This window comes from Vicugna pacos, unplaced genomic scaffold (assembly GCF_048564905.1).
Source record: "Vicugna pacos unplaced genomic scaffold, VicPac4 scaffold_104, whole genome shotgun sequence".
Lineage (NCBI taxonomy): Eukaryota > Metazoa > Chordata > Mammalia > Artiodactyla > Camelidae > Vicugna > Vicugna pacos.
Genome location: NW_027328784.1, coordinates 7402758 through 7428693, shown reverse-complemented (window position 1 = coordinate 7428693; position 25936 = coordinate 7402758). Strand labels below are relative to the sequence as shown.

The 25936-nt window shown below is 44.9% G+C and overlaps 1 protein-coding gene across 1 annotated transcript in view; it reads right to left on the bottom strand.

Annotated features, from left to right (window-relative positions):
• The window catches only part of LOC140694811 (uncharacterized), a 40801-nt gene extending 14867 nt beyond the window's left edge, over positions 1-25934 (bottom strand). The window contains exons 1-5 of the mRNA XM_072957870.1: positions 25660-25934; positions 18233-18392; positions 15630-15950; positions 14875-15155; positions 14270-14348 (exon numbers count right to left, since the gene is read on the bottom strand). Of these exons, the coding sequence (XP_072813971.1) occupies positions 14270-14348; positions 14875-15155; positions 15630-15822 (553 nt within the window). The 5' untranslated portion in view covers positions 15823-15950; positions 18233-18392; positions 25660-25934. The remainder of the gene's footprint in view (positions 1-14269; positions 14349-14874; positions 15156-15629; positions 15951-18232; positions 18393-25659) is intronic.
• Between the last annotated feature and the right edge of the window lie 2 nt (positions 25935-25936).

Sequence of the window (25936 nt, the reverse complement as noted above, 5' to 3'; positions counted from 1 at the left end):
CACCCAGGCTTCACAGGCTGTTTCCCCCTACAGACTGTCCTAAATGATTAAAAAGCTCACAAGATTTTTACACCAGCCAAAACTGAAAGACATTTCTGCATATGGAGCACTTTCTCAGGCTTAAACCATTTTTGCCTACACTCAGCAAGGGGGAAAAAAGAAACATGACTCTGCAAAGTCTCTTAGCCTTACCACTCACAGGAGTTGAATGGTCTCAGCACAAGATGACCCTTCACATTACAGGATGAGAACAAAATAAAGCCGCCCCAACAACAAGCACTCCCAGAGACAGCGCTCAGCAGTCTTCTGCACACTCACGGTTGTGCAGCCCTCACCACCATCTATTTCCAGAACACTTCATCACCCCAATAGAACACCCCTGTCACTAGCAGTCACTCCACAACCCCCCTCCACCCAGCCCCTTGCAACCATCATCTGCTCTCTGCCACTGCATGAGCCAATTCTGGGCATTTCTAAGATCACTGAAATCAACAATATGTGGCTGTTTGTGTCTGGTTCCTTTCAGTTAACGTGCTGTTATCAAGGCTTTCCCATGTTGAAGTGGTATCAGCATGTCTCTTTTTTTTTGAAAATGTTAAACTTTATTAGAAGGTGGTAAATACTATAAAAAAATAGTAGAGTGGGGTATAAGGGATGGGGTTTCAAAGGGAAAAGGCCGGGTTGAGCAGTCAGGGTGGACTACCCAGAGCAGATGGCTTTTTTCATATTCCCCTTTATTTATTTTTTCTTTTTTATTCACTCTTATGTCTGAATAATATTCCACTAAATGGAGATACTACATTTTGTTCTTTCATTCAGCAGCTATATATGGACGAGGTCCAGAAGAATGAGTGTAAGTGGTGGCTAGCAGGGATGGCATTTAAGCAAAGGGCAAGATGTGCTTTCAAAAAAAAAAGTGAACAATCAGAGGCACAAGGAAATTCAGCGCGTTTCTGAGAAAGTGCATGGTTGCTTCAGTAGGACTGCCATGCAGGGCTGTGGGGGATAGTGACAGGAGACACAGTGAGGGAGTCACCTGAGAATATTCCCCACTGCAAGCAGCTCAGCCAATTCTCCTCCCTCATCCTGTATTTTAGAGACATTTTTGCTAGCTTTTCTCTTATTTCAAGTAACAGTACTTTAGTTACACATCTGATCATCTGCATCAGACCACATTAGCTCCAAGCCACAGAAAATCATTCACTGACCGGAGCAGCTCCAAGACATAACATTGATGGACCAGGGAGTCCTGCAGCATCCCATCCTGCAGGCACAAACCACACATGTTCCCTGGTGATGTCCGGAAAGTAAAATGCATGGAAATATCTCACTGCTGCTGCACGACATCTGCCCACAAATTGCCCCCAAATCATGCTGGCACAGCACTACTCAACCCTCGCACTACCCCCCAAAAAAAAAAAAAAGAGAGAGAGAGAGAAAAGAAAAGAAAAGAGAAGAAAAGAAAAGAAAAGAAAAGAAAAGAAAAGAAAAGAAAAGAATAAAGCTAAGAAAGCAAATTTAGGCTCTTCCATTGAAAACCAGCAACCATCACTGCCAGTATCTGAGCTGGAATGATCCTGACTTCAAAAACCACTGTGCAGTTACTATTCAAATGTGACAGACATATATGTATTTCACTTAGATGATATTACAATAGGATTTTTCTTTTCAAAATTTCCAGTTGCAACAATAGCACAAGAAAGTTTATGTTTCATTTTTTAAAAAAAATCAATTATTTTCCACTTTGTTAATTTTGAATCTATTATTATTTTATAAAGGGAGCTATGCTGCAGATTATAAACCAAATATCTGGCTTCTGCAAACAAGACCTATATGACTTCACTATTTCAGAGCAAGCTTTAATGATGCTTTCAAATTGGGGGCGCTCACTAACAGCTCTTTAAATACTGTCAAAGATGTGCTATTATGTAATGCAAAGGGTCTACCTACACATCAACTCAGAAACCAAAGAAACTACACGAAAGCCTTAGTTTATCATTTTAAAATATTCCTATTATTTTGAATATTAAATTTCTTAAAGATAAGATATTTTTTGAGAAAGACATCAGTTGTATTAAATTTCCTCTCACCAAGAAAGCAATCTTTATCAAGAATTACTACCCCTATGAAAATCCAAAAGACAGGACGTTTCTAGCTAAGTTAACTTACAGATCTCAACACAAGCCTAAATCCTATCTGCTCTCACTTGAACGAGCCCAGCAAAGTCCTGGGCTACTCTGGAACTTAGCTCTTCTGTTCCATATGTTGGCAGAGCTAAGATCATCACACAAGGCAGGGAAGGAGAGAAGAGGTAAGTCCACCTGGCGGCCTCCATCTGTTTACTTCCAGCCACAAGGTGTCGCTAGAGCGACCCCGCTAACAAGCCCTCCACACAAGGAAACCCGGCATCCACTCTGCCCCTGCGGTCCCCAAGCAGTCCCGACGCCCCTCTCCCACTGGTGGCCTCCGAGCCTGTGAATGGTCTTCTAATGACCCTCCCAGTTGGTCACACCCTCCCCCTCTTCCCCGCTACACACACACACACACACACACACAGCCAAGGCAGCCTTCCCAAAGCACAAATTTGATTACATCTCCCCCACTTCAAACCCATCAGAGGCTCCCTGGTAGAGTTCTAGCCCCACCCCCGACCCTGCTTGTCCATCCTCACCTCAGTACCAGGTCCCCAGTGACCTCAGGGGCCCCGTGACCTGCTGCTACTTCCCACTAGCCTCCAGGCTCATTTTAACTGTTTGTCAAGGAAGTCTTCCTTCCCTCCAACCTCCGCACTTTGGATTAGGTGCCCTGCTGTGTTAATAAAACATTTTAATCTAAGTCAACTTCTGACACTGCTAAGCTCTCAAGAAGCAAGTACATTTTGCTTACTACTGTGGGTCCACCCCCTCTCCCCTAGACACTCAGAATTGCGTGTTTTGTGAATAAAAGAATGAAGGGGTGGGACTCAAAAGGACAGGCAGAGCTGCTCTCCTAAGGGTCACTTCCTGCTGACACCCTTCACTGCCTCTTCTGTGTCAGTTCTAGTAAAAACCAAGCTCCTCCAAAGCCCTCCACCCCTAGGCCCTCTCCAGTGTCCTTCAAAGCAGGGTCACCCACCACCCTGGACCACACAGGGCAGTCTCCCCGAGTCCCCACCCCACAAGCCTCCAGGCCTCTACCCGGGCTGCTCCTGCCACCTGAGTCACCCTCTTGATTCCTTCCCCTGGCTGACTCTTACTCTGTCCCCAGAACTGAATGTAGAGCCAATTTCTTCCAGGAAGTCCTCCCTGATGATGTCCTTTAGCTCTTGGCTGGGCTCCATCTACAGCAGCACTGCTTGGCGACCAACTGGTATTTGTCCACCTGCTCTTATGAGACCATGACCTCTTGGAGGCCACGTGGGAAAAAGGAGTGAGGTGACAAGAGGGGTGGGAAGAGCAAACAGGAAAGTCGCAGCTCAAGTCCCAAATTCAAGGATTCTGTCTCAGATAAAAAGAATAAACTGTTTCATACGTGTGTCATTTGGCTATGATTTTTGTGGCTCATGGAAAACAAGAGCTTGGTGTTCAAGCCTGAAATCCAAGTTACATGCAAAGAAATGTATATATTCATATCCAAAGGAAACCAGAGCTGCTCAACAACACTTTGCAGTTAAAATCCAAAGGAACTTTGATAAAGGCAATCTCCCTCTCTCTCTTTATTTTTATTTATTTATTTTTTTTGGTATCATATAGTTTTAGAAGTATTTGTATAACTAAGTGATGGCTACAGCCTATGATTCTGCACTGGAGTGTTTGGGGCTAAGGAAGCCCAGATTACATGCACTGTGTAAATGCAATCACACCAACACAATGACAGGCGCCCTAGTGGCTGAGCTGAAGTTCCAAAGCAGAGAACCTTATGTTGGAAGACAGCTCTCAGTAGAAAGTAAGAAATGCAATGTTCTGTACTCAATTTCATTAGCTTTATGAGCCATTAACAGATAGTATGTCTTGTCTAATGAAACCCCAAAATATATTGTCATCTTCGATTTTCTCCATCTGACTGTTTTATGCTAAATTTGGATATCAAACCCTCACTCCATACGGAAAGCTCAGGCCTTAGCTGCAGCACAGTTACATCCCGTGGAAGAAAGCCGATCAAGGGAGAACAGGAGAGTTTCCCTTCAGAAGCTGCTAAGTGTGGTTTTGCACCTGTATGTCATTTACAACCACGCCATCGTCAAAGGAGTAAGACCTTACATCTGTGGGGCAAAAAGCACTGCGGTGGTTCTGAACCATGAAAGAACACTGAGCTTTGTGCAACAGTCCTGAGGCACTTAAAGCGTACTTTCTCTGAAAGGCTCCGAAACTGACTCACTTCACCATTTCAGGTACAACCGGAATTAGTAGAGAGAACATGCCCTTGAAGTCTGACAAGGCCCTGCTGGAATCCTGCTACAGCATTTACTAGCTGCTAAATGAACCAATTCCTTAAACCTCTGAGGAGGCTTCCCAATCTTCAAAACGGGGCTGCCACCGCCCACTTGGGAGGCATGGATGTGAATGCAACACGCAAGTAGGGCGGCCGACTGGTACGTGACACGGGGCCTGGCTAGTTTCCCTCCGCTGCCCTTCTCCCCCTTTAAACTTGCACTGTTCCCCCTGGTAAGGGTGAAGCCCCAGGAACAGACTGCCCGATTCTTCTGTATATCCCCGGATACATACCTTACCCTTAGGAGGTCAGAAAAACAACTGCCTCCTCCCCAGTCACTATCAATATTCTTAAGAGTCTGGGTTTTTTTAACTCTATGTTTCAGGGAGACTATTCAAGAATTGTTCAACCACCGTTCTCCAGGTTGGCTCCTCTCCCAACGCCCATCCCTTCTTACCTCAAATCTTCTGTCTGATTGCCTTTTGTTCGTGGGAAAGAGAGTCCGCTAGGGTGCAGACTCCCTAGGCCTCCCTCCCTTCATCACAGGAGAGTGTGACTACATTCTCCCAACTCCCCACTCCGACTCCAGCTTCTGAGGAGTTTCCCCTTCTGGACCCTGCAGCTTCTGGATCGTCCCAAGACGCGCACACGTGGCCAAAACCCTCTCTTCAGATTTCTTCCTGTGTGGCCCTGCCCACCCCCCAGAACCTTAAGGATAAATGCCATTGCTCTGAAAATCACAAACGCCGCTGACTGACACACCAAAGCTGCATGGTCCGGGCTTTCCTCCAAACCAGGCACAGCCCTGCCCCCCCTCAGACAGTCTGCACCTCTTGAGATGAGCTGATCCACTTGCACGGCTGTGAACACCAGCTAAGAATGACGAATCCCAATGTGTATCTCTAGTCCGGCTCCTTCACCTGAGCCCCAGGCTCATAGACACGAGTGCCTCTTGGAAGTCCTAACTTGGATGACAAATGGCATCTTAAAAATGCCATATGTCAAAAAAAAAAGGCCTTATGTCCACCATTTACTCTAGACTTCGATTCCTGGCAGGTACCTCCCAGGCTCCCCATTTTAGTAACAGCCCAGCACCCACCTAGGTGTTTGAGGTCACATTCAATTTCCACTGTTCCCTCCACCTGGCCCTGCCCTGGAATCAGTCTTGTTATTTCTGTCGCTAAGCCAGTCTCAAGTCTGGTTCTGCAGGGAGCACGATGGAAACCCACAAGCTCACAGCAAGGTGCACTGAGTCACAGTCCTCCGAAGGGAGTTCCCTGGAGGGGGAGGCATCTCCTGCTGCCAGTCACCTCAGAAGGCACTGGATTCTCACAAAGAAGGACCAGAAAAAGGACTCAAGGATCTCCCGTGATCTGAGGTTTGAAGGGCCCGAGGTCTGGGGGAGCTCCTAGTTAGCTGACACTCCTGTCAGTGAGCAGATGAGGATGGTAGGAACCCAGGCAAGTCTGTTCTCGCTCCGACCCCTTTTCTCTCGGGAGCCACGGGAAAGGCCAGTTTCCAGGGCACAGACCGGCCATCACAGATCCCAGCCTGCATTTGCCAACCCAGACAGCCTAGACTCCTACTTGCGACTCTTACTTCTGTTCTGTTCCCCCCCAGAATGTGATGGACTCTTTCAGAAAGTCTGGACTGTCTCAAGCGAGACCAAGTCAGTGAAGGATGAAGTGTCCACATTTGGACCAGAGCATGAAAGGAGAAACAAGGCCTCATGTCCAGCATGACGGTGGTGGCCAAGCCCTTTCCCTGGGTGAGATGAACCAGGGTCGGGGTGAGAATGCAAGGTCCCTTCACGGCTGACAGGGGTGTTGGAGACTCACTACCGCAAAATAACCACACGGCCGTCAGTGGTGGACATCAGCTGCAACAGACACAGAGTCAGCTATTTACTGCCAAAAAGGGGTAAAAGTAAAGGCCGGTGCAGGGAGGCCTGCACGGCTGCTGAGGCAAACCACAGACCTGGCTCTGAATGCCCACTGGCTGAAGCAGAGAGGAAGCTACGGTCCCCTTTAGCGGTCCCTGTGTCCACCAGATCCAAGTGAACCAGTTACTTAGGACAAGGCAATGTTTTCCTGATACTTAGAAAAACCAGCCTCATAAAGGGAACAAAAGAGTGGCATGGTTTTAGGCCCGCTCCTGCCCCTCTATGAATGCAAAGTAAAGTAAATGGCACTGGGAAGGTGAATGCAAAAAAAAAACCAAAAAACAAAAAACCGGTGACTGCTTCCTCCAACAGCGTCCCCTGCAGCTGCTCACCCCCGAGCCGGCCACTTCCTCACCAGTGACCGCCGGCCAGGAAGCGCCGTCACGCACGTCACACAGCGACAGCCAGGAACCTCGTGCCGAGCACGTTTGTGTAAAAGCCAGAATCAAGCAAGGTGCTGCAGAATTTGACTTTCCAAGTTTAAATACTCCATGAAAAAAATCCCTCAGCAGCCGCCTAAATCAATTCGCATCTCACTTCTTCAAAACAAATAAACAAAATTAGTAAGAGAGCATTTGTTACCAAATATAAGGACGAACTAACAGGTTCCTCAAAGCAAGGACTTTAACATATATCAAACTCCAGTGGGTGATGTGCTAACATAGCAAAAATTCCAAAAAAGTAGAAAATAAGATGACTAGGATAATATACGAATCATGGCAACTGTTAAGTTTTTGCTTTTTATAGCGATGGAGACGGCACAGAGGGCGATCTGGCTATTCCAATGCAGGGTGTGCACAGCCCACATTTTCAGACCCAACAACATGCTCAAGGGGTGGTATAAGGGAAAAAGGAAAATAGAAAAAGGAATAGAGGAACAGCCAAAATTAGAAACACACGAGAACAAAAATGACTTTGACAGCATTTACAAGAAATTACGTCAGTGTGATGAGGACAGGGACGCAGGGACGGTGAGACCCACCCTCACCTCCTGATCCAGGGAAGGCAGGGGCCTGAGGGGAGCGATGCTGCCGGGGGACCCCAACGTGGTCAGCGCCCCAAACCAAAACTTCACCTAGATGCGTGTAGACAGCTTTTGAGCTACAAAATGTGGTCGCATTTCAAGCTGGACAACTTTACTCACTCCCACCAAGAGGAACAGGGGAGAATTAGGTTCTGCTCCTGAACCAAAGCATTGTTTAAAAAATTAATGACTGTGTAATAGTAAAAGCAACAATGGAGTAAAAGTCACTGGCGGAGAACGTGCTTGACCCGATCTCATTGGCCACGTTATCTCACTGACGTTCAGATGCTGGCTGAGCCCTTATGGTACCAGAACAGACAGACCCACCAGGAGGGAGGTTTAATGCGCTGCTGTATTTTGATGCCGGCAGCCATGCCTGGTACACGAGGTTCTGGGTAAACAATGGTGACAGTGTCAACCACTATGGGCTAAGCACACATCCAGCTACTCCGCCAAATCCCAAGGGCAGACTTCAAAAGGCAAAAACAAGCTGGCATTCTCTGTTGGCTCTGCAGAATCAGAGCCAAGCAGTTGCTGAGCAAAAATGTCACCAGTGCCTCCTATGACAAAATAGGAGGCACTGGCGTGGGGCTGGGGCAGGGCTCCAGGCTTCCACTGATCACCCACCAGTCTGTCCAGGGGGTGAAGGAGGTCCCTGCTTTCATTGCACCGATGCACCTACCTTGAATGACGCCTTAGGACTCAACAGGAGGTGACAGGTGAGGTGAACGGAGCCAGCCTTGGTGTAGCACGGTTCTGGCAGCTATGCCCTCAGCAGTGCCCAGTTTCCTAAACCTGACACCTCATCTCCAAGGAGCAGAAGTGTAGTGTGGGCATGTAGATCACAGGGCCCTGTGAGGACAAGTACAGATCATGGCCACGACATGCCTCTCCCCTTCCTTAAGCCATAGAGGAATGTCCGGGGAGGAAGTGAAAATTATTCCAGAGCCTGCCAGGCACCACACGCAGGTGGGACACGGATCCCCTGTGTCTGTCATTCACAGGACTGGTGTGGATTTTCTTTTTATCAATTCTCTGGCATCTTCTCCTCCATCTTACCAACAACAAGAAAGTAGAATCTGACCTTAGAATCACAGAGAATCACAGAGCCCCTCCTGCACAGCGGGCCCGGCAGCACGTGCCATGTCCTCCGACCGTCACCTGTGGGACCGCCATGAGCGCTCTCCAGACTCAAGGCCCGAGGCCGTAGGCCGGGGGGACACAGCTCACCTCACTCTCCCCAGTAAAGGGGGACCACCTCTCGGCAAAGACGTCTCACCCTCTTCTGCCCGAGGGACAGCTTGAAAGATACACAGGGAAACATAGTAGAGGGTGAGGGGTTAGGCAGCCCAGAAGAGATCATCTGCACTTCCAAGGCAGAGTGGGGTCTTTGACCTAATCACAGGGACAAAGTGAGGACGAATTTTTCCCTGCTGTGTCCCATACACCGTGACATGCCTTTCCCTGCTTAAGGAGCTAATTCGGAAGCCCCTGGCAGTGTTTCTGATGCCCTAACTTGGCATGGTGGCTGTCAGGCAGGGGAGAGGGCCTGAGCCGTGCTGGTGCTGGGCCTGGGAGGCAGGAGACATCGGCTCCACCCTGAGCTCAACCAGCACCTCGTTCTGCGTCTCGGGATTCAGAGTCTCATTTATAAGCAAAGGGATGAAACTGTCCCAGGACAGGCTGTCCAACAGGAATGAAATGAGAGTCATGTAAATAATGTTTCTCAGTTGCCACGTTTAAAATGTAACAACAAAAAAAAAAACCAAGTAACTGATTTTAAGAACAGACCTTACTTATTCTACTGTATGTAAAATACTATCATTTTGACGTGTAATCAATATAGAAAGTAACAAGATAGTTTATATTCTTTTTACTAGACAAGTTTCAGCGTCTGATGTGCATTTGACCTACAGCACATCTCAGCTCAGACCGGCCTCCTCCCCAGCACTACTAACAACAGTAGCTGTGGCTACTCTATTGGACAGCAACTCCAGGGGTCCCCCCAAGTGTCCTGGCTGAAAGAGGGGAGTAAGTGTCCACACTAACCCTAAAAGGATCTCTCTGAAACAAAGGCGGATTTAGTTTTAAACGTCTGAAAACCGGCGGGCTACACCTCCTTCCCGCCTTGGCTACAAGAAAGCCCTCCTCCTTGATGATCCCATTCTGGATGTAGGGAAGCAATCTGTCACACAGCCAGGGTGGCCCGGACTTCAGGTTGACTTGCCTGCTGTCTGTGTCCAGTCCCACGAAGTCCTCCTTCTCAAATAGGATGTAGAGGAGGGGGGTCTTCTCCCCAGAATTTTCGGGGTCCCCATCCAGCCACTTGGACTTGGGCAAGATGAAGAGTGACTCAGTGAAGTCGTCGATCCTCTTCTCCACCACCCTGCAGTCCTCGTAGATTGAAGGCCACGTCGGTGTGCGGCTGCTCGGCCACCTCCCCATACAGCACAAAGACAAAGAGCTGAGAGTCGTAGAGCGTGGTGCCATACAGCTCCTCTGTGCGTGGAGCTTCTAGAAGGTCTTGGCCAAGAGGCAGTCAGTAATGGTGACAAGGCCCATGACATTGCGGTGGGTCTGGAAGTCACTCCATCCATTCTCGGGCGCATAGAGATACCTATAGTAGATACAGAGTGCCCACTGGGAGCCGCACGGTCTGATCTGGCTCACCAAGGAGATTCCATTATAGATGCAAAAGAAATTCTCTAAGATGATCCCCACGGGTTGGACCACAATCGGGAGAGTCTGGTGGTCCTCAGCGCACTGCATGTAGTCAGGGGCGTTCATGTTGCAGGCGCTGCCGAGAAGGGAGGGTAAATCGATGTACATACTGTGCTGTGGGCTGCGGGCCTCACTGGGATGCGGCGACCTGGTGTGCACCAGCCAGAAGGCAAGGGAAGTCCAAGCAAATCGGGGATAAGTTTGTCCTCAGCGTCTGCACATGGCTACTGAAGCTCAGATCACATTACCCAGCTTTTGGTCTAGGCTTCCATCCCCTGCAGAAAAGGATCATTTCTTGTTTTCTGTTTCCAAGCACCTAGGCAGGCCCTGATGCAAAGTCGGTGCTCAAAACTGCTGAATAAATGAATGAATAAAGGAACTGCTTCCCCACCCCTCAGCAGGATATAATGCAAAGAACCATAGTAAGATCAAAATATCTGGATTTCAACGCCAATTTATTTGAACTCCTAAGGTGCAGAATAATGGGTAAGAAAACTTGCTTTGGGGAGGAGGGTACAGTTCAGTGGTAGAGCACGTGCTTAGCATGTTCAAGGACCTAGGCTCAATCCTCAGTACCTCATTTTAGAAAAATGAAACAAATAAATAAACTTAATTAACCCCCTCAAAAAATATTTTCTCCATTCAAAATTCAAAAAAAAACCACCTTGCAATTGACACAACATTGTAAACTTGACTATACTTCAATTAAAAAAAAAACTACTTGCCTTACAAGAATATATCTGGATTATGGAAGTTTGCAAATGTAAAATGCCTAGGGTACCATTTGCATAAGAAGAAGGAACTGTACAAATGTACTATCCCTCATTTATGAGCTATTTTTCCTTTGGGGAGATTATAACCTCTCAGAGATATTTTTCTCATATTAAAAAAAAAAAAGAAAAAGAAAACATTACCTGATTCTCCATACTGCTGAAGAATCAGATAACCCTATGAAAGCATCTGACCCACAGAGTTTATTCAATAAATGTTTGTTGAATGAATGAATAAACAAGCAAAGTGAATGCTGCTCCCTGTCACAGACCATCATAATGGTACTGCTTGGAAATGCCATGCCCACGTTCCACCCAAATCTTCACTAACCACGTGGGTGACCTGGGCAGACCTGTGTGCTTCTCTCAACACCAGTTTATTCATAAATAGAAATGAGGGCAATAACACAAACCTAAAAGGGTTAGTGAGTCACGAATGAATAGTACCCCAACTTTGCAAGATGGAACTATTAAAGAAAATTGGGCAAAGAGTCCATAGGCCCTCTCCATATTATCTCTTACAACTACATGGGAATCTACATTACATCTAAAAATAAAAAGTCTATTATTTTAAAGAGGCTATTGAGTTTAAATCAGCTCACCATCTCAAATAAGGAACACACAGTACAAATAAGAGAATGCGCAGCCCATGAGATGCACTCAGTAAATATTCCCACTGAACCCACTGGTCCCTCCAAATTCAGAGCATGAGGATGTGTCCTCGTGGCCAGAGGCCACTGCACCTGAAGCTAAAAAAGCTAATGGTCCCCACTTTCAAAAGCCCCTGCCACCAACCTAGGTCTAATTTTGTATTTGTAATTTTTTTTCTTTTTATAAAATAGAAATCCCCAATTGCATAGCCTTCAGGTCACCAAAACCTGACCACAGAGATCATGATGGCAACCCTCCTTGGTGAAACAATAAAATGAAAAGCCATTTCCACAAGACCTGTGTGTAAATCTACTAGGGAACTTCATCCTGGACTGAGAGGAAGAGGACTGGGGAGGAGGGGGCAATCTGAGGCACACAGACCCATGGGCCACCTGTCCCACGATGGACATTACACTCAACCCTCACCCTCCAGGAACTTCAAAATACACACAGACAGAGTGATGTGGACAATATATATGTATTTTTAAAGAAATTCCGACTCTCTAGCAGGTCTTGTATCTACCGAGACACAAATGGCTTATGTGTATAATGTTTCACAAAAGCCTTAAAACATTACCACCCCAACTTGACACATTAAGAAACTAGGGATAGAGGTTTATCACATTGTGCAAGATTAGAGAGATGCCACATCAGACACTGTATTTAAACCCAAGCCTTTGCTCCAGTGCTCACACAAGAAAGTGTGACATACTGCCCCTTTCCTGCCCTCTCCCTGCAATAAATCTCTGAAGAGTCTTTTCTGTGCCACGTGGAATCACAATCACATCAATTTACCACAAAGAGCTATGTGACTCCTTGGAGGACGTGTCAAAATCTAAAGGGTTGTGATGGGAGGAGAGATTTGAATTTTCTGTTTCTCAAAGGAAACATGGCTTTAAAAGAAACTGAAAAGCACTTATCTAGTCTAAGCCCTCATTGTGTAGAGAAGGAAATGGAGGCTCAGAAGAGATGAGGAAAGGGACTTATTAACAAATATTGCCTCAGTGCAGCACCAAGCCAGCCCTGGGCCCTTCTGGGGGAGTACCTGGAAGGCCCAGGAAAATGATTGTTAGAAAAAGGAAAGAGAAGAAGCATACAAGGCCCTGTCTCTACACCACCATACCATGAAGTTCCACCAAATTATCCAGTATTGGGTGCAGCCAAAATTTAGGTGGGCTAAAGAGGTTATAGAAACCTGGAAGTCTCAACCATAGTGGAAATTCCAACATTTACTGTTTTTTTCCAAGTTCAAGCATCAGTTCAGTGGGCGCTCCATACGAGGGACTACACGAGGCCTGGAGTTCTCCCAAATACAGATCTCTATTATCACGTGTGCAAACCACACACAGGCCCACCAGAAGAAAAATGCCCACACATAAGATGGAACTACTGAAACAGAAAAGAGCCAACCAGCATATATTGCTAGCAAAAACGGTGCTGCTAGAAATAGACTCATGGACATAGAAAGCAAACTGTTGTTAGCAGGCAGGAAAGGGAGGATTAACAGATACACATTAATAAATATAAAATAAATGACAAGGACCTACTATATAGCACAGGGTACTATTTTCAATTTCTTGTAATGAGTTGTACTAGAAACAATCTGAAAAACATTTATATACATATGCATAAGCTTATAACTGAATCTCTGCTGTACATCTGAAGCTAACATGGTAAATTTACAACACTTCAATAAAAAATAATTTTATATAATAAGTAAAAATAAAAGCAACGCCATAAAAAAAAAAAGTAAAAGAACACGGTAATCCCCTTAGCTGTAGGTGGTGGAGAACTCTGCAAGCACCAAGTCCACTCGAATACTCCAGCACTGGCGGTCTCTCATTCTAACCATCAGAGAATCACTTGGCTTCTACGAGGTTACTTTTCTCTTCAGTGAAAGGCTACAGTTCCATCTAATGATGTATTGAATCTCATCATTCACAAACCCAAGAATTAATGAGGATTTCCCATAGGCCTGGCTCTGGACAGATGAAAAGATAGGGTCCCAGATATATTCATGTGTAGAAGAAGTTTATGCCACAAAGACATTAATTCTTCCTGCTTTGATAGACAGATTCATTGCAATTCTGATTAGAATTCCTCCCAGATATTTCATGGAATGTAACAAGTTAATTTATGGTCAGGAACAGCCAAGAAACTTCTTTAGAACCACCACTGGGAAGGGGTGGATAGGTCATGCATTTCAACTGGTCTTTCTGATGTGATGAAAACGTTCTGGAATAATAATGGTTGCACAAATGTGAATATGCTAAAAGCTGCTGAATTGTAACATTCAAGTGGGTGGACTTCATGGTGTGTGAACAATATCACAATAAAGCTGTTATATGAAAAAATCCTTCTTGCCAATTATTTTTCCCTCTATACTACTAGTCTGTCCCACAATTTAAGTAAAACAAACAAACAAAAAAAAACAAAACAAACCAGATTTTGCCAGGAGCTCTTTAGGAGTGCAATGTCCCTGGGTCTCCAACGCCTCAGGTTGTGCTGTTCCTGTTAACACACAGTAGCTGGGCTGGACTAGTTACGGACTATAAGTATCTTTTTAAGATCGACGGTCTCACGTTTCACCCTGGGAGAGTGAATGATGGAGGATGAGACAGCCTCATGCCTTCAGCTCATTTTTAACTGAACCAAGCCCTGCTTTCACCACTGTAATCCCTCTCAGTATAAAAACATGTGACATCAACAAGCACCGCCATCATAACACCTGAAAGTGTTCAAGGTACTTACCTGGGGCAGAAATCCTGATCAAGGAGACAGAAGCTCCCTCAGCACTGCCGCTCCCTTTTCCCGACTCCACCAGGAGAAGCTGGGAGTTACAGCCGCGGGCTCTCAGCCTGGGGAGCAGCGCCCACGCCGCTAATCTGGACCTCAGGGATCGGGAAAGGGAGAGGAAGGCAGCCCCGGGGTCGCGGGGCAGGGAGAGCGGGGTGGGGGACGCGGGCTGCAGCCCCGCTCGGAGGCCAGCCCCAGCCCCAGCCCAAGCCGCCCGCCCCGTCCGGGTGTGCAGACCCCGCCCGCCCGGGACACAGCCCGCCCAGTGGTGGGGACGGGTCGGCGGCCTAGGAGAGGAAGACCGGGAGGGGAGGACTCGCCGGCGGGAGAGGGGAAGCGGATGCCAGCCGCGGACTGAGGGGAGCCCGGCTGGGTCAAGAGGCGGCAGGGGCACACCTGGCCCTGGGCAGCTGTGGCCGGTGCGCCGGGGCAGGTGGCGCGGGCAGAGGGGTCTGGCCCGAGCAATCGAGCTGAACACACGCTGACTGGCGCCCTGGGGGGCTGTGACACGCCGACCGCCCTCCCGCAGCCGCCTCACCCCTTTCCCGATATCCCCTCACCTTGCACTTCCACAGCCAGAGGCCCCGGCCCCAGGCAGTAGCCAAAGGCCTACAGGGCGACAGAGCTGAGAAGCCATTGGGGCCGATCCCCGGCTCGGAGCTGGAGCTTCCAACCCGCGGTCCAGCTGGCAGCAACTGCGCATGCGCAGGAGGGCCAGCGATCCGCTCTGGGTCCTGAGAGGGAAGGGGAACCGAGGGAGGGAGAATAGGGGAGGAGGAGGGGAGGCGGGGAAAAGTGGAGGGAGACACATGGACAGGAGGAGCAGAGGGAAGGCAGTTATCTGGAATTGGGAGGGGAGTAACAGAGATGGGGAGAAAGCGTTTTACCTCTTGTGGCACCCCGAAGGAGGCAGCAGTCCTGCCTATACACCCTTCTCTTACCCGTCATTGCCCACAGCTCATATTTTACGTCCCTGGCCCAGCCCTCCAGCTAAGGTCTCTGCAGAAACCCTACGGGTATCATACCCGTTGCCCCCACAAGGAGCTAGGTTTACTGTTGCTCAGGGAACCAAGCACCCGCAGGTGTTGTTTCTCAGAACTACCTTGGGAAGAGTACATATTCCCCTTTTACACGCTGGGAAACAGGCAGGCACGATCTCTGCCTTAGCTCCACTGTCCCAAATGTTGGGCTGGCAGGGAGCGGGAGGTAAAATGTCAGAGCCCCAGAAGGAGCAGACTGCCTGAGTGTTGGTGTAGAGTCCCCATCCCTCCTGGGTAAACCACACCCCAACCTCGGGGAATAATCAAGGGCTCACCGTAGGCCCCTGTGTGTGGGAGAGCTGCCCTCAGTCCCAGTGTCCAACTTGCTAGGTAGGTAGAAGTGTTATTGAGTCCAAATTCATTCTCCTCAGTGCAGGACAGGCCAGTAAGTTGGGAGACCAAGTGTTGGGGCATGGAATAGCAAGTTTCTGTAGACCTAGATGGCAAACTAATGTCCTGGAAAACCATCTCCCCAAGTCAGAATTCAGGCTGCTTTCCTATGTGCTTGGTTTTTGCAAACTTCTTGGTGTAGGAATTCCTTCTTGTTAGAATCCTTTGTTCTTGCAGCTATCTCCCTGGGTCAGATCCCTGTAAACCTCCAACAAAACAAACGTTATTTTCTATTCTGCAACGTGTTATCTTTATATGATTGGAAAAGTGTTAAATACCCTTAAAGGTCAGAGCCTTCAGAATAGGCTCTCCTGTATATTTTAGGCTCTAGGCAACATTGTTTTACAAGCAAGAAGAAGCCTAGGAGACAGAGCACAGGGTTAAAGTCAAAGGAACAGATCTAATATGGAGTCAGATTTCTTCTTTTCTATTACTGTGGCAGAAGCCACTTGAGGATTTAAATCCCTTAAAGTTAAAAATAAGTAAAACTTTAAAGGAATTTACATACATTGGTGGGAACTTGCATAGCATATCTGGAAAAGCACACAAAGGATTGTAAACATTGGCATCTCCAGGGAGGCATGTAAGAACAGAGGATGAGGGAAAACTTCTTTCACTTGAGTATTTTTTGCTCTGTTTGAATTTTTTTAACCATATGCATATATTTCTTTTTCAGTTAAAATAAATGTGTAATGGAGCAAAGGAGTAACTAGCTCAGCAAATACAGCAGCCATAGACTCACTGAGTCATCATTTTCGATTTAAGCCAGGAAGCATTGATTGTCTCTCTCCTATGTGCCCAGTGCTGTTTTAAAACTCTTTTATATATTTTTTTAATAAAATAATAACATGCTATCCCTCACCCCTGCTCAGGGCTGGTGGGAAACCAACTGAGTTTTTATTGAGTTGTTTTCCAAGGAGTAGAGATGAGTTATAAACAGAACACAACTTCAGGGCAAAACAGGCGGACTGGTTTTCCAGCAGGCCAGATAGCGATGACGGGTTTTCAATAGAGGCGCACAGAGGCTGAGAGAGAAAGCCTCCAGGACCCTACAGAAAGCTGCCCACAGTGCCTTCTCCATGGCACTACTGAAATAGGAAAGAACAAATCTGACTCCATATTAGATCTGTTCCTTTGACTTTAAACCTGTGCCCTGTTTCCTAGGCTTAGTCTTGCTGTTTCTGCACCTTTTGTGAAACAATGTTGCCTAGATCCTGAAATATACAGGAGACCCTATTCTCAAGGCTCTGACTTTGAAGGATATTATCACTTTTCCATTCGTATAAAGATAACAAGATACAGAATAGAAAATAACATTTGCTTGTTGGAGGTTTACACGGATCTGACCCAGGTGAAGAGCTGCAAGAACAAAGGATTCTAACAACAAAGAATTCATACACCAAGTTTGCAACAACCAAGCATTCCCGCTTCCCCTTTTTAATATAAGAAGAGCCTGAATTCTGACTTGGGATGATGGTTCTCCAGGACATTGGTCTACCATCTTCTCCGCTGGCTTTACAAATTAAAGCCGCTATTTCTTGCCCCAAATCCTTGTCTCCTGATGTGTTGGCCTATAATGCACGAGTAGAACAAGCGTGGACTCGGAAACACAAACATACATTGAAAGTACGCATTTGGTATATTAAATGACCTGCTTCCACTCGTATTCCTGAGGTTTTCTTCTCTTGACCACTCCTACTATATTTATGAAAAACCTGTCATGTGGACACATTTCCTTCTCTAGCCACTACCCTTCCATGTAAAAACTGATGCCAAGAAGGCAATGGAAGTTGCTAGAAGGTATTACCTGGCCAAAAAAGAGCAGAAGTGGGTTCTGGCTGATGTTCAGGAGCAGGCCGGGGCACCTGACAAGATGTCATAAGTACGGATAGACAGCTGGGCACCAAAGGAGAAGCTTCTAAACTTCCATGAGGGAATTGTTGGATAGGAAGGAACAGTCCCAGACTATAGCTCTGATCCCACCACGAGCTTCCTGAGCAAGGCTGGGCAAGTCATTTAAATTCTCTAGACCCGTGCTGTCCAACACGGGAGCCACCAGCCACATGCAGGATAATGATGTTATTCTGTAGCCAGACAGAATTATAAATAAACACTTTATTGCAAAGGGTCAGCAGGTATAATATTTAAAAACATTATTGGTTATCTTGCCCTAACAAGTTATTTTTGTATGTCTAGCTTTCTGTGGGTTGTAATGCCTGCAACTAATGTTTCCCTTACAGTGAGGTATTTTGAAATTATAAGTTACTGGACACAGTACACTCATATCACAGTTGAAAAAAAACTGATCTAAATAAGCAAGGTGATCTGACTTAGTAGTTATGAGCAGGGGCTCTGGGGCCAGCCTGCATAAGTATTAATTCTCACTCTCCCTCCAGGGAGTTCTGTGTGAATCTTGGACAAATTATTGTTGCTGTTGTTGTTGTTGTTGTCATTGTCATTGTTATTATTTGTGCCTCTTTTTCCTTACCTTTTAAATAGCGAGGAAAATGTAGACTCTATCCCCTACAGTGTTGGCAGGATTAAATGAGTAAACGTCTGTGCTGCCCACTTCCCTGGGTTTCAGCATTCTCCAGGCAATCAGTGCCAAACGCAGTGGCATTCTCCACTGTCTTCGTCAGTCTGGGATTCTGTAACAAATTACCGTGTGTCGGGTGGCTTAAACAACCAGCATATTCCTAATGGTTTGGAGGCTGAGGCTTTCAAGGTCAATGTATCTGGGAGAGGATTGCCAGCTCGAAGATGGCTGTCTTCCCACTATCTTCATGGCCCAGAGAGGAGAGAGAAGCAAGCACTTTGGGGCCCTGTATAAGAACACTAATACCATTCATGAGGGCAATACTCTCATGACCTCATTTTATCCTACTAATCACCTCCCAAAGGCCCCGCATCCTTATATCATCAACCTGGGAGATGAGGTTTCGACATATGGATTTTGAGGGGATGCATTCAGTCCACACATCGGCTAACTCTCCCAAACATGCAGTCATCAAACCTGTAGCTAATTTCAAAATAATGTTTATATCTCTCTGCCCATTTCCATTCCTACATCTACTAACACTGAAGCCCTGCTACATTTTATTTCTTATTTTCCTTGTAGAGGTTTAATTGATTCCTCTAACTCCAAGGATTCGCTCACTCCAGTCTGCTTGACAGCCCTGCCAGGTAGGACTTCCTTAAAACACCTTCCCACTTCACCTGGTTGTTTTTTAGGTGTAAATGTCAGAATTCTCTCCACACCCCATCCTAGACCTTTAATCCCTTACACTACCGCTCACTATGTTATTTTCCTATTACCACTGTAACAAATTCCATTAAGCTTAATAGCTTAAACCAGCACAGACTTATCAGCTTATGGCTGTGGATGTCAGAGATCCAACACAGTTCTCATTGGGGTAAATTCAAGATACCAGCAGGGTTCCTTCCTTCTAGAGGGTCTAGAAGAGAATGTTTCCTTTTTTTTTTTCCAGTTTACAGAGGTCACCCACCTTCCTTAGCTTGTGCCCCTCAACTTCCTCCATTTTCATGGTCAGCAGCCTTTCTGAACATTGCTCCATCGCTACACCTCCCTCTGATTTTAAACTCAGCTGGGAAATATCCTCCAATTTAAGGACCCCTGTGATTACATTCAGCCCACCTGGACAATCCAGACTACTCACCCTATTGTCTCATCTCAGGATCCCCTTGTCCCATCCCACTCAGGCAGTATGTATGTGGCTGTGACATTCACCTTGTGTAACATTTCCTCATGAGCAATTTATGGTTCAAGGCACTTATAAGTGACTTTTTGTTTTTCTTCCTTATCCTTTCTACATTCAGTTTGTCTGGTGAGATTATATGAATCCTTTTTATTTGTGCCCCTGCACTAATCTATAATAATGTATCATGGGTTTAAAGGCTAACTAATAGACAATTTAGGAGACAGAAATCCTCTAAGATTTTTAATCCTAAAATATCTGTCATCCCTTTTGCCATGTACAGTAACATGTCACAGGTGGCTACCCTGTGGCCGGGGAGGGACATGATTCTGCCATCACACTCCCCTCATTCTTACCAATGTGCTGATCAACTAACCAAGGATCTATGCTCTCCAACTCACTCACTTCCTCCTCCTTTGCATTGACTATCCTGTTCCCACCGCTTCCTTCATTCACCACATCAGGATTTCATGACCACATTCTCCCCTAAATGAAATGGGTATCTTGCATCTAATGCCTGACAGCTGTTCTTATTGTACATGCACACACTGACCTACACATAATCCCGTCCATCTCTTTATTTTCCTAGAATCTTCCAGAAGAATCAGTTCCATGATGATAATGATGATACTGACAATGATGACAGGGGCCTCTCAAGGATTCTGATAAAGAGGGAATCGATAAAGGGAGGGAATCATTGCAAAATTGCCCCAGAAACAGGCTTAAAGGTAAATAACTCTTATAGTGTTTAATGAAATTGACTAATATTTAACTATTTTTAAGACTTTATATCACTGAATTTAAAATTTTAACGGGAATTTTCATTCACCACTAACCAAGATTCAACTCTGGGACCAAAATCTAAGGATTTCTGTCTTCTAAAAAAGTGTCCACTAGCCTTTTAAACACGTGATCCTTTTAAAAAGTTTAGTGCTGGGCTGAAAATAAGCAGGATTCATATAATCTCACGAGACACAGTGAATGTGGAAAGACTAAGAAATAAAAATAAAAAGCCATTCATAACGTCTTGAACTTTACGTTGCTCACAGGGGAAAATGTTTGCCAATGTGTGTGTCACATCAACATGACGACTGAGTGGGATGGGGAAGCTGATCTTCCTCATCAGTCATTTATGCTGATTTGTTAGATGCCAAAACAGTTTCCTCATTGAAATTGCTTCTAACAAGTATGGAAGAATTTAGGTTCTACCAAAAGCAGGCTGAACATTTTCCCCTGCTTTCAGGTCTCTGGACTGAATGTCCCCACAAGAAGGACATGATTATGTTTCATAGGGAAGTCTTCCTGAGAAGCAACAGGCTTTTCTAGGGCAGAACTGCAGGGCCCCCCATGGAGGGCTGGAGGAGGTCTAGAGGGGACACTGGAAAAATAGCAGGAGTGAATTCAGATACTGCTGCTCAGGTCGCCAAAGACAGCATTGCTATCTCTAAGGATATGACATTCTCCCAAATTTTCCATGAGTGAAGGAGCCTGTGAACACTAAGCAGGTTGTTAAGACACAGCAGCACATAATTTGCGTGACAACACAATTAGAGTATGATTTGATATTTGCAAAATAACTAGCCCATTGTTCTTTGAAACTGCAGCAGTAGCAATAGAAATAAAAAAGACTGAGCCGTCTTGGAGACAACAATCAATAAACAATTCTAAATCTGCAGAATTCCTTGACAATATTCAAGCAATGAGCTAGATGTGTGCTGCAGATACCTCTTACTGCAGGGCTCACTCCTGCAAAGCATAGAACTAGTTTCTCAGCACACAGAGGGAACCAAGTCAAGATTCCTAATCTTTTGAGATTTACTAAATGGCTGGAAAGATCAGACAAGTACATACAGGCAAATATGATTAAATGGAATCAAATAATATCAAATGTGATTTGAGCACAGACGAAAGGGAAATTCCTTTCACCTGGGATCTAGAGAGACTTCTTCAGAAAATGTGGCTCTGGAGACGGCCAAAGACATGGGTGGAATTTTGGCAGAACAGGATGTAAGGAATTTAAAAACTTATTCTATAATTCATATAAAAATTCAAAGGATCCCAAAAATCCAAAACAACTTTGAACAAGAAAAACAATGTTGGAAGACTTGCACTATCTGATTTTCAAACTTTTTTTTTATAAAGCTACAGTAATCAGAAATTAGGGTGTTGGTGTAAAACAGGAAAATAGAATAATGGAACACAATAGAATGTTCAGAACTAAACCAAGACTTATACAGACAATTGATTCTCAAAAAGGATGCTGTGGAGAAAGGATCTTTTCAGCATGTAGTGCTGGAACAATTAGATAGTGATACGCAAAAAAAAAAAATGAACTTTGATTCACACCTCACAAAATATACAAAATTTACCTCAAAATGGATCATAGATCTTAATAGGAAATCTAAAACTAAAAAACAGCTAGGAGAACAAGCATAGGCTTAAGCTTTATGGCCTTGGGTTTGGCAAATTTTTCTTTGCTATGACACCAAAAGTATCATCTATTTTAAAAAGAAACTGATAGAGTGAACTTTATGAACATGAAGACTCTTCAATGCTCTTCTAAACACTGCTAAGCAAATGAAAAGACAAGCCATAGACAGAAGCTATTTGCAGATCATATATCTGATAATGGTCTCTCTTTGTATCTGATCCAGAATAAAGAGGTCTCAAAATTCAATAATAATTCAAACACCTGAATGAATGAGGCCAGAAAACACACTTCAGTAAAGATATCCAGATGGATAATAAGCATATGAAAAGATGCTGATTAAAGGTGTCATTAATGATTAGAGAAATACTTTTAAAAACCACAGTGAGATACTAGTTCACATACATACTAGAATGAATACAGTTAGAAAGACTGACCTTACAAGGTGCTGGCAAGGAAGTAGAGCAACCAGAACTGATACACACCACGAGGAATTTACAATAGTACAACCATTTTGGAAAAGTCTTTAACAGATTCTTTTAAAAAGGTAAACACCTATGTACCATATAATCCAGACATTCCTCATCTGGTGCTTTAGAAAGGAAAAGCATATGTCCATACAAAGACTTATAACCAAATATTCACTGCTATTTTATTTATAATAGCACAAGTTGTAAATAACCCATGCATCCATCAAGAAGTAAATGCAGAAAGAAATGATGGTCTATACAAACACTGCTCACAATAAACTCTTCAGTAAAAACTCAGCACTAAACAATACTCTACTATAAGACAAATAAGCTATTAATACAGCAACACAGATGATTCTCAAAATAATTACACTGAATGAAAGAAGTCAGACAACATAGAGTAGATACTGCATGAATCCATTCATATAAGGATCTTGAAAATGCAAACCAATATGTTGTGATAGAAAGCAGATCAATGGTTCCCAGGGGAAGAGACGGGGAGGGAGGGAGGGACAAAAAAAGTCAGGAGAGAAGCTTTGTGGGTGATGGGTATGTTCACTGTCTTGAGTGTGGTCATGGTTCCTTGGGGATATTCTTACGTCAAAACATATTAAGCTGTACACTTTAAACGTGTGAAAATTATTTTGCCAAGTATACCTCAAAGCTGTTTTAAGAAAAAAGGCACTTTAGTCCTGATCCACCTCAGCGCCTGATTGGAGTGACATGATCAGTCCCTCACACTGTCTGCCTAACGGGAAGGTAGAAAAGCTCTCACAGAAGATAACATGGATTTTTCATTTGCAATGTCTGCCATGTAATAAAGAATTTCTAGACATGCAACATGTCCAGACTATATGACAGATAACATGAGAATAAGGAGCATTAGACAAAGGATGCAAACCCCAGGTGATGTAGGCATCAGAGTTACCAATAAAGGCTATAAAATACTTTTAATATATTCAAGAAAATAAGGAAATGATGGGAGAATAGATAACAGGGTAGAGACTTTCACCAGAGAAATATACTGGAATGTATTTTTAGGAAAAATCAAACTGATACTCTAGAACTGAAGCTTTCAGCTCTGGAAACAGGTAAACAGAGCTAATTAGGATCCCTTTTAAGTAAAACTTTCAGTAATTCTGGGTAAAATATAACAAAAAAGTAACACAGAGCTAACTATGGAAAGAGAAGTTCCCTGATGACAATACAAAGAGGACACTTAAAGCCCAGAGTGGTCATCTTGTGAGCTGATGCCACCGCACCCTGGAGGGAAGGGGTTTTCATCTGCACATAAATAAGGATACAATGTCCATGTAGGAAAAAGGGTCCATACCAGATGTAGAAGACTCTTCCTCTATATCTATATAGTCAGAGACAGAGATGTAAAGTGGCAGCAGAGGTCACAGTGACACAGGGCCCTGGGCCAAGGAGTGTGAGCACCTCTGCAAGCTGGGAAAGGTAGGATGATGAATCCCTCCCAAGAGCCTAGGTGTGGAACTTAGCCTTGGCCACTCCTTGGTTTTAGCCCACTGACATTGACTTTGCACTACTGCACCCTAGAACAGTGAGAAGATGAATGTGTATTGCTTTAAGCCACTGAGTCTGTGGTCCTTTGTTACAACAGCAATAGGAAAGGAACTCAGGAACCAATATGAACTTGAACCACAGGCTGCCTTCTGTGCTGGCAGGGAGTCCTTTGTCTCTGATCCTGGGGGAGTGTCCTGTCCTCTGGCAGCATCCACAAACTACCTCATGCTAACTTGGCAGTTTGCAGAGGGTTAAATCTTATCCCTGCACAGTTCTTGATATTTAGTTAATAAAAATGATGGTGTCATCATGGGTATTTTTCCATCTTTTAAATACCCTTCAGTCTTCTAATAAAGCTACTTCTAATTAAGAGACCATGTAAATAGTTTTCAATCTTCATAATAAATAACTGTGGTTTTATCTGGTTACTTAAATTATGAATAATAATGTTCACATTTGTAAAAGTTATTAAAATCAACATTGTTTAATGAAAATATCATTTCTTTTCGCATGAACATGTATTAACTACAAGAAATGTTCCATGCTTTCTTCTACGATTTACTGTTAGAGCCTTAAAGAATAATATTTTCCTCAAAAGATATTACGGCAAAGGGATTTCTTTTGGTGGAACTGTTCCGGCATCAAATCTGGTGCATGTCTCAGGCCACTGGCAACATAGAGATGATAGAAATTAGGAGGCATTATAAACACAGAATCATTTTTAAAGGAATTAAAAAAACTGGATGTGTGTAAACAAAGAATCAGGGAATATTCTGGTGAAATAAATGTATTTTTCAGCTTAAGCAAGACATGGGGTGAATAAATCTGAAATGAAAAAACCACCCAGAGATTAGCAGCGAGTCATGCATGCAGTGTGAATGATCAAAACCAAGTTGTTTCCAAACCAGTGTGCAGGCTTGATGCCTTCATGAATCAAATCTGTGTGGCACCAGGCCACCTCGAATACATGTTGATGAGGTATTTATAAGCCCTTCACCATCCCAAATCAAAGCCCACGCACGAGCCACAAGACCATCACCTACACATTTGGAAAACACACAACATGGTGAATAGCACTTTTCTTGTTCAGTAGCCGGTGGCAGCGAACTGTCAGCAGACAGAGATACAGGGACACAGAGGCACCTCCCCTCACTCAGCTGATAAACTTCCGTGCATCCCTGGGGACAGGATTGTCATAAAATGCACCATGGATTGATCCTCCTCCTAGGAAAGGAACCGTAGTGCTGTCATTAGGTTTGAGCAGGGGTGGGTGGAGGATCTCAGAAGAGTTGTTTCAGCACACCAATAGAATTCTTGGCCACCGTGACCACGAAAGACAAGTCCCCTGCCATCCCGGTAGGCACTTGGGCTCCTGACAAAAGCTGGGCTCAGTAAAGGGTTGAGTAGAAGGCACAGACCTGAGGGATGCCCCAGCAATAGGCAGGAGGTAGGGCCTGGTTTATACTGCTCTGGGTGTATCCCAGACTCATCCGAATACGAAATCAGAAATTTGCAAAACAGCAGAGCTGGGGTGGATCATCTACTCCAGACTCCTCACCTTACAGTTAAAAGGGTGGCAACCCTGACAGGCAAAGCAACGTGCTAAAGGCAGAGCGTGGAAGTGGCAGTGCCAGATGAAACGCAGCGTGCAACCCCCGTTCAAGGCCGCTGACTCTGACGACGGGGCCAAGGTTTCCAATGAGGAGAATAAGACAGTGTAAATACTTTGTTCCCCCTAAAACCCCAAATGTTTTTTAAAGGCACAAAAACTCACCTTAACTAGATCTCTTCTGAGGGGGCTCTCTTCTGCTTCTTCGTCTTTCTGTCTCCATTTCCCTCTCTCAGACACAAACACATTCAGTTTTGTGAAAGGGGACTTCCTTCCATACAAAGACAGACTTCACATCTTCAGAAAGATACCTGAGAAAGCACGTTTCTCAATTCAAGTCTTTGTGTGAGTTCTGGGCAACTGGCTTATTTTCTAGAACAATCGGTAGTTACAAAATCAGGAAATCATCTTCCACAAAGGCAGAGTTCTGGTCCGTGTTGAT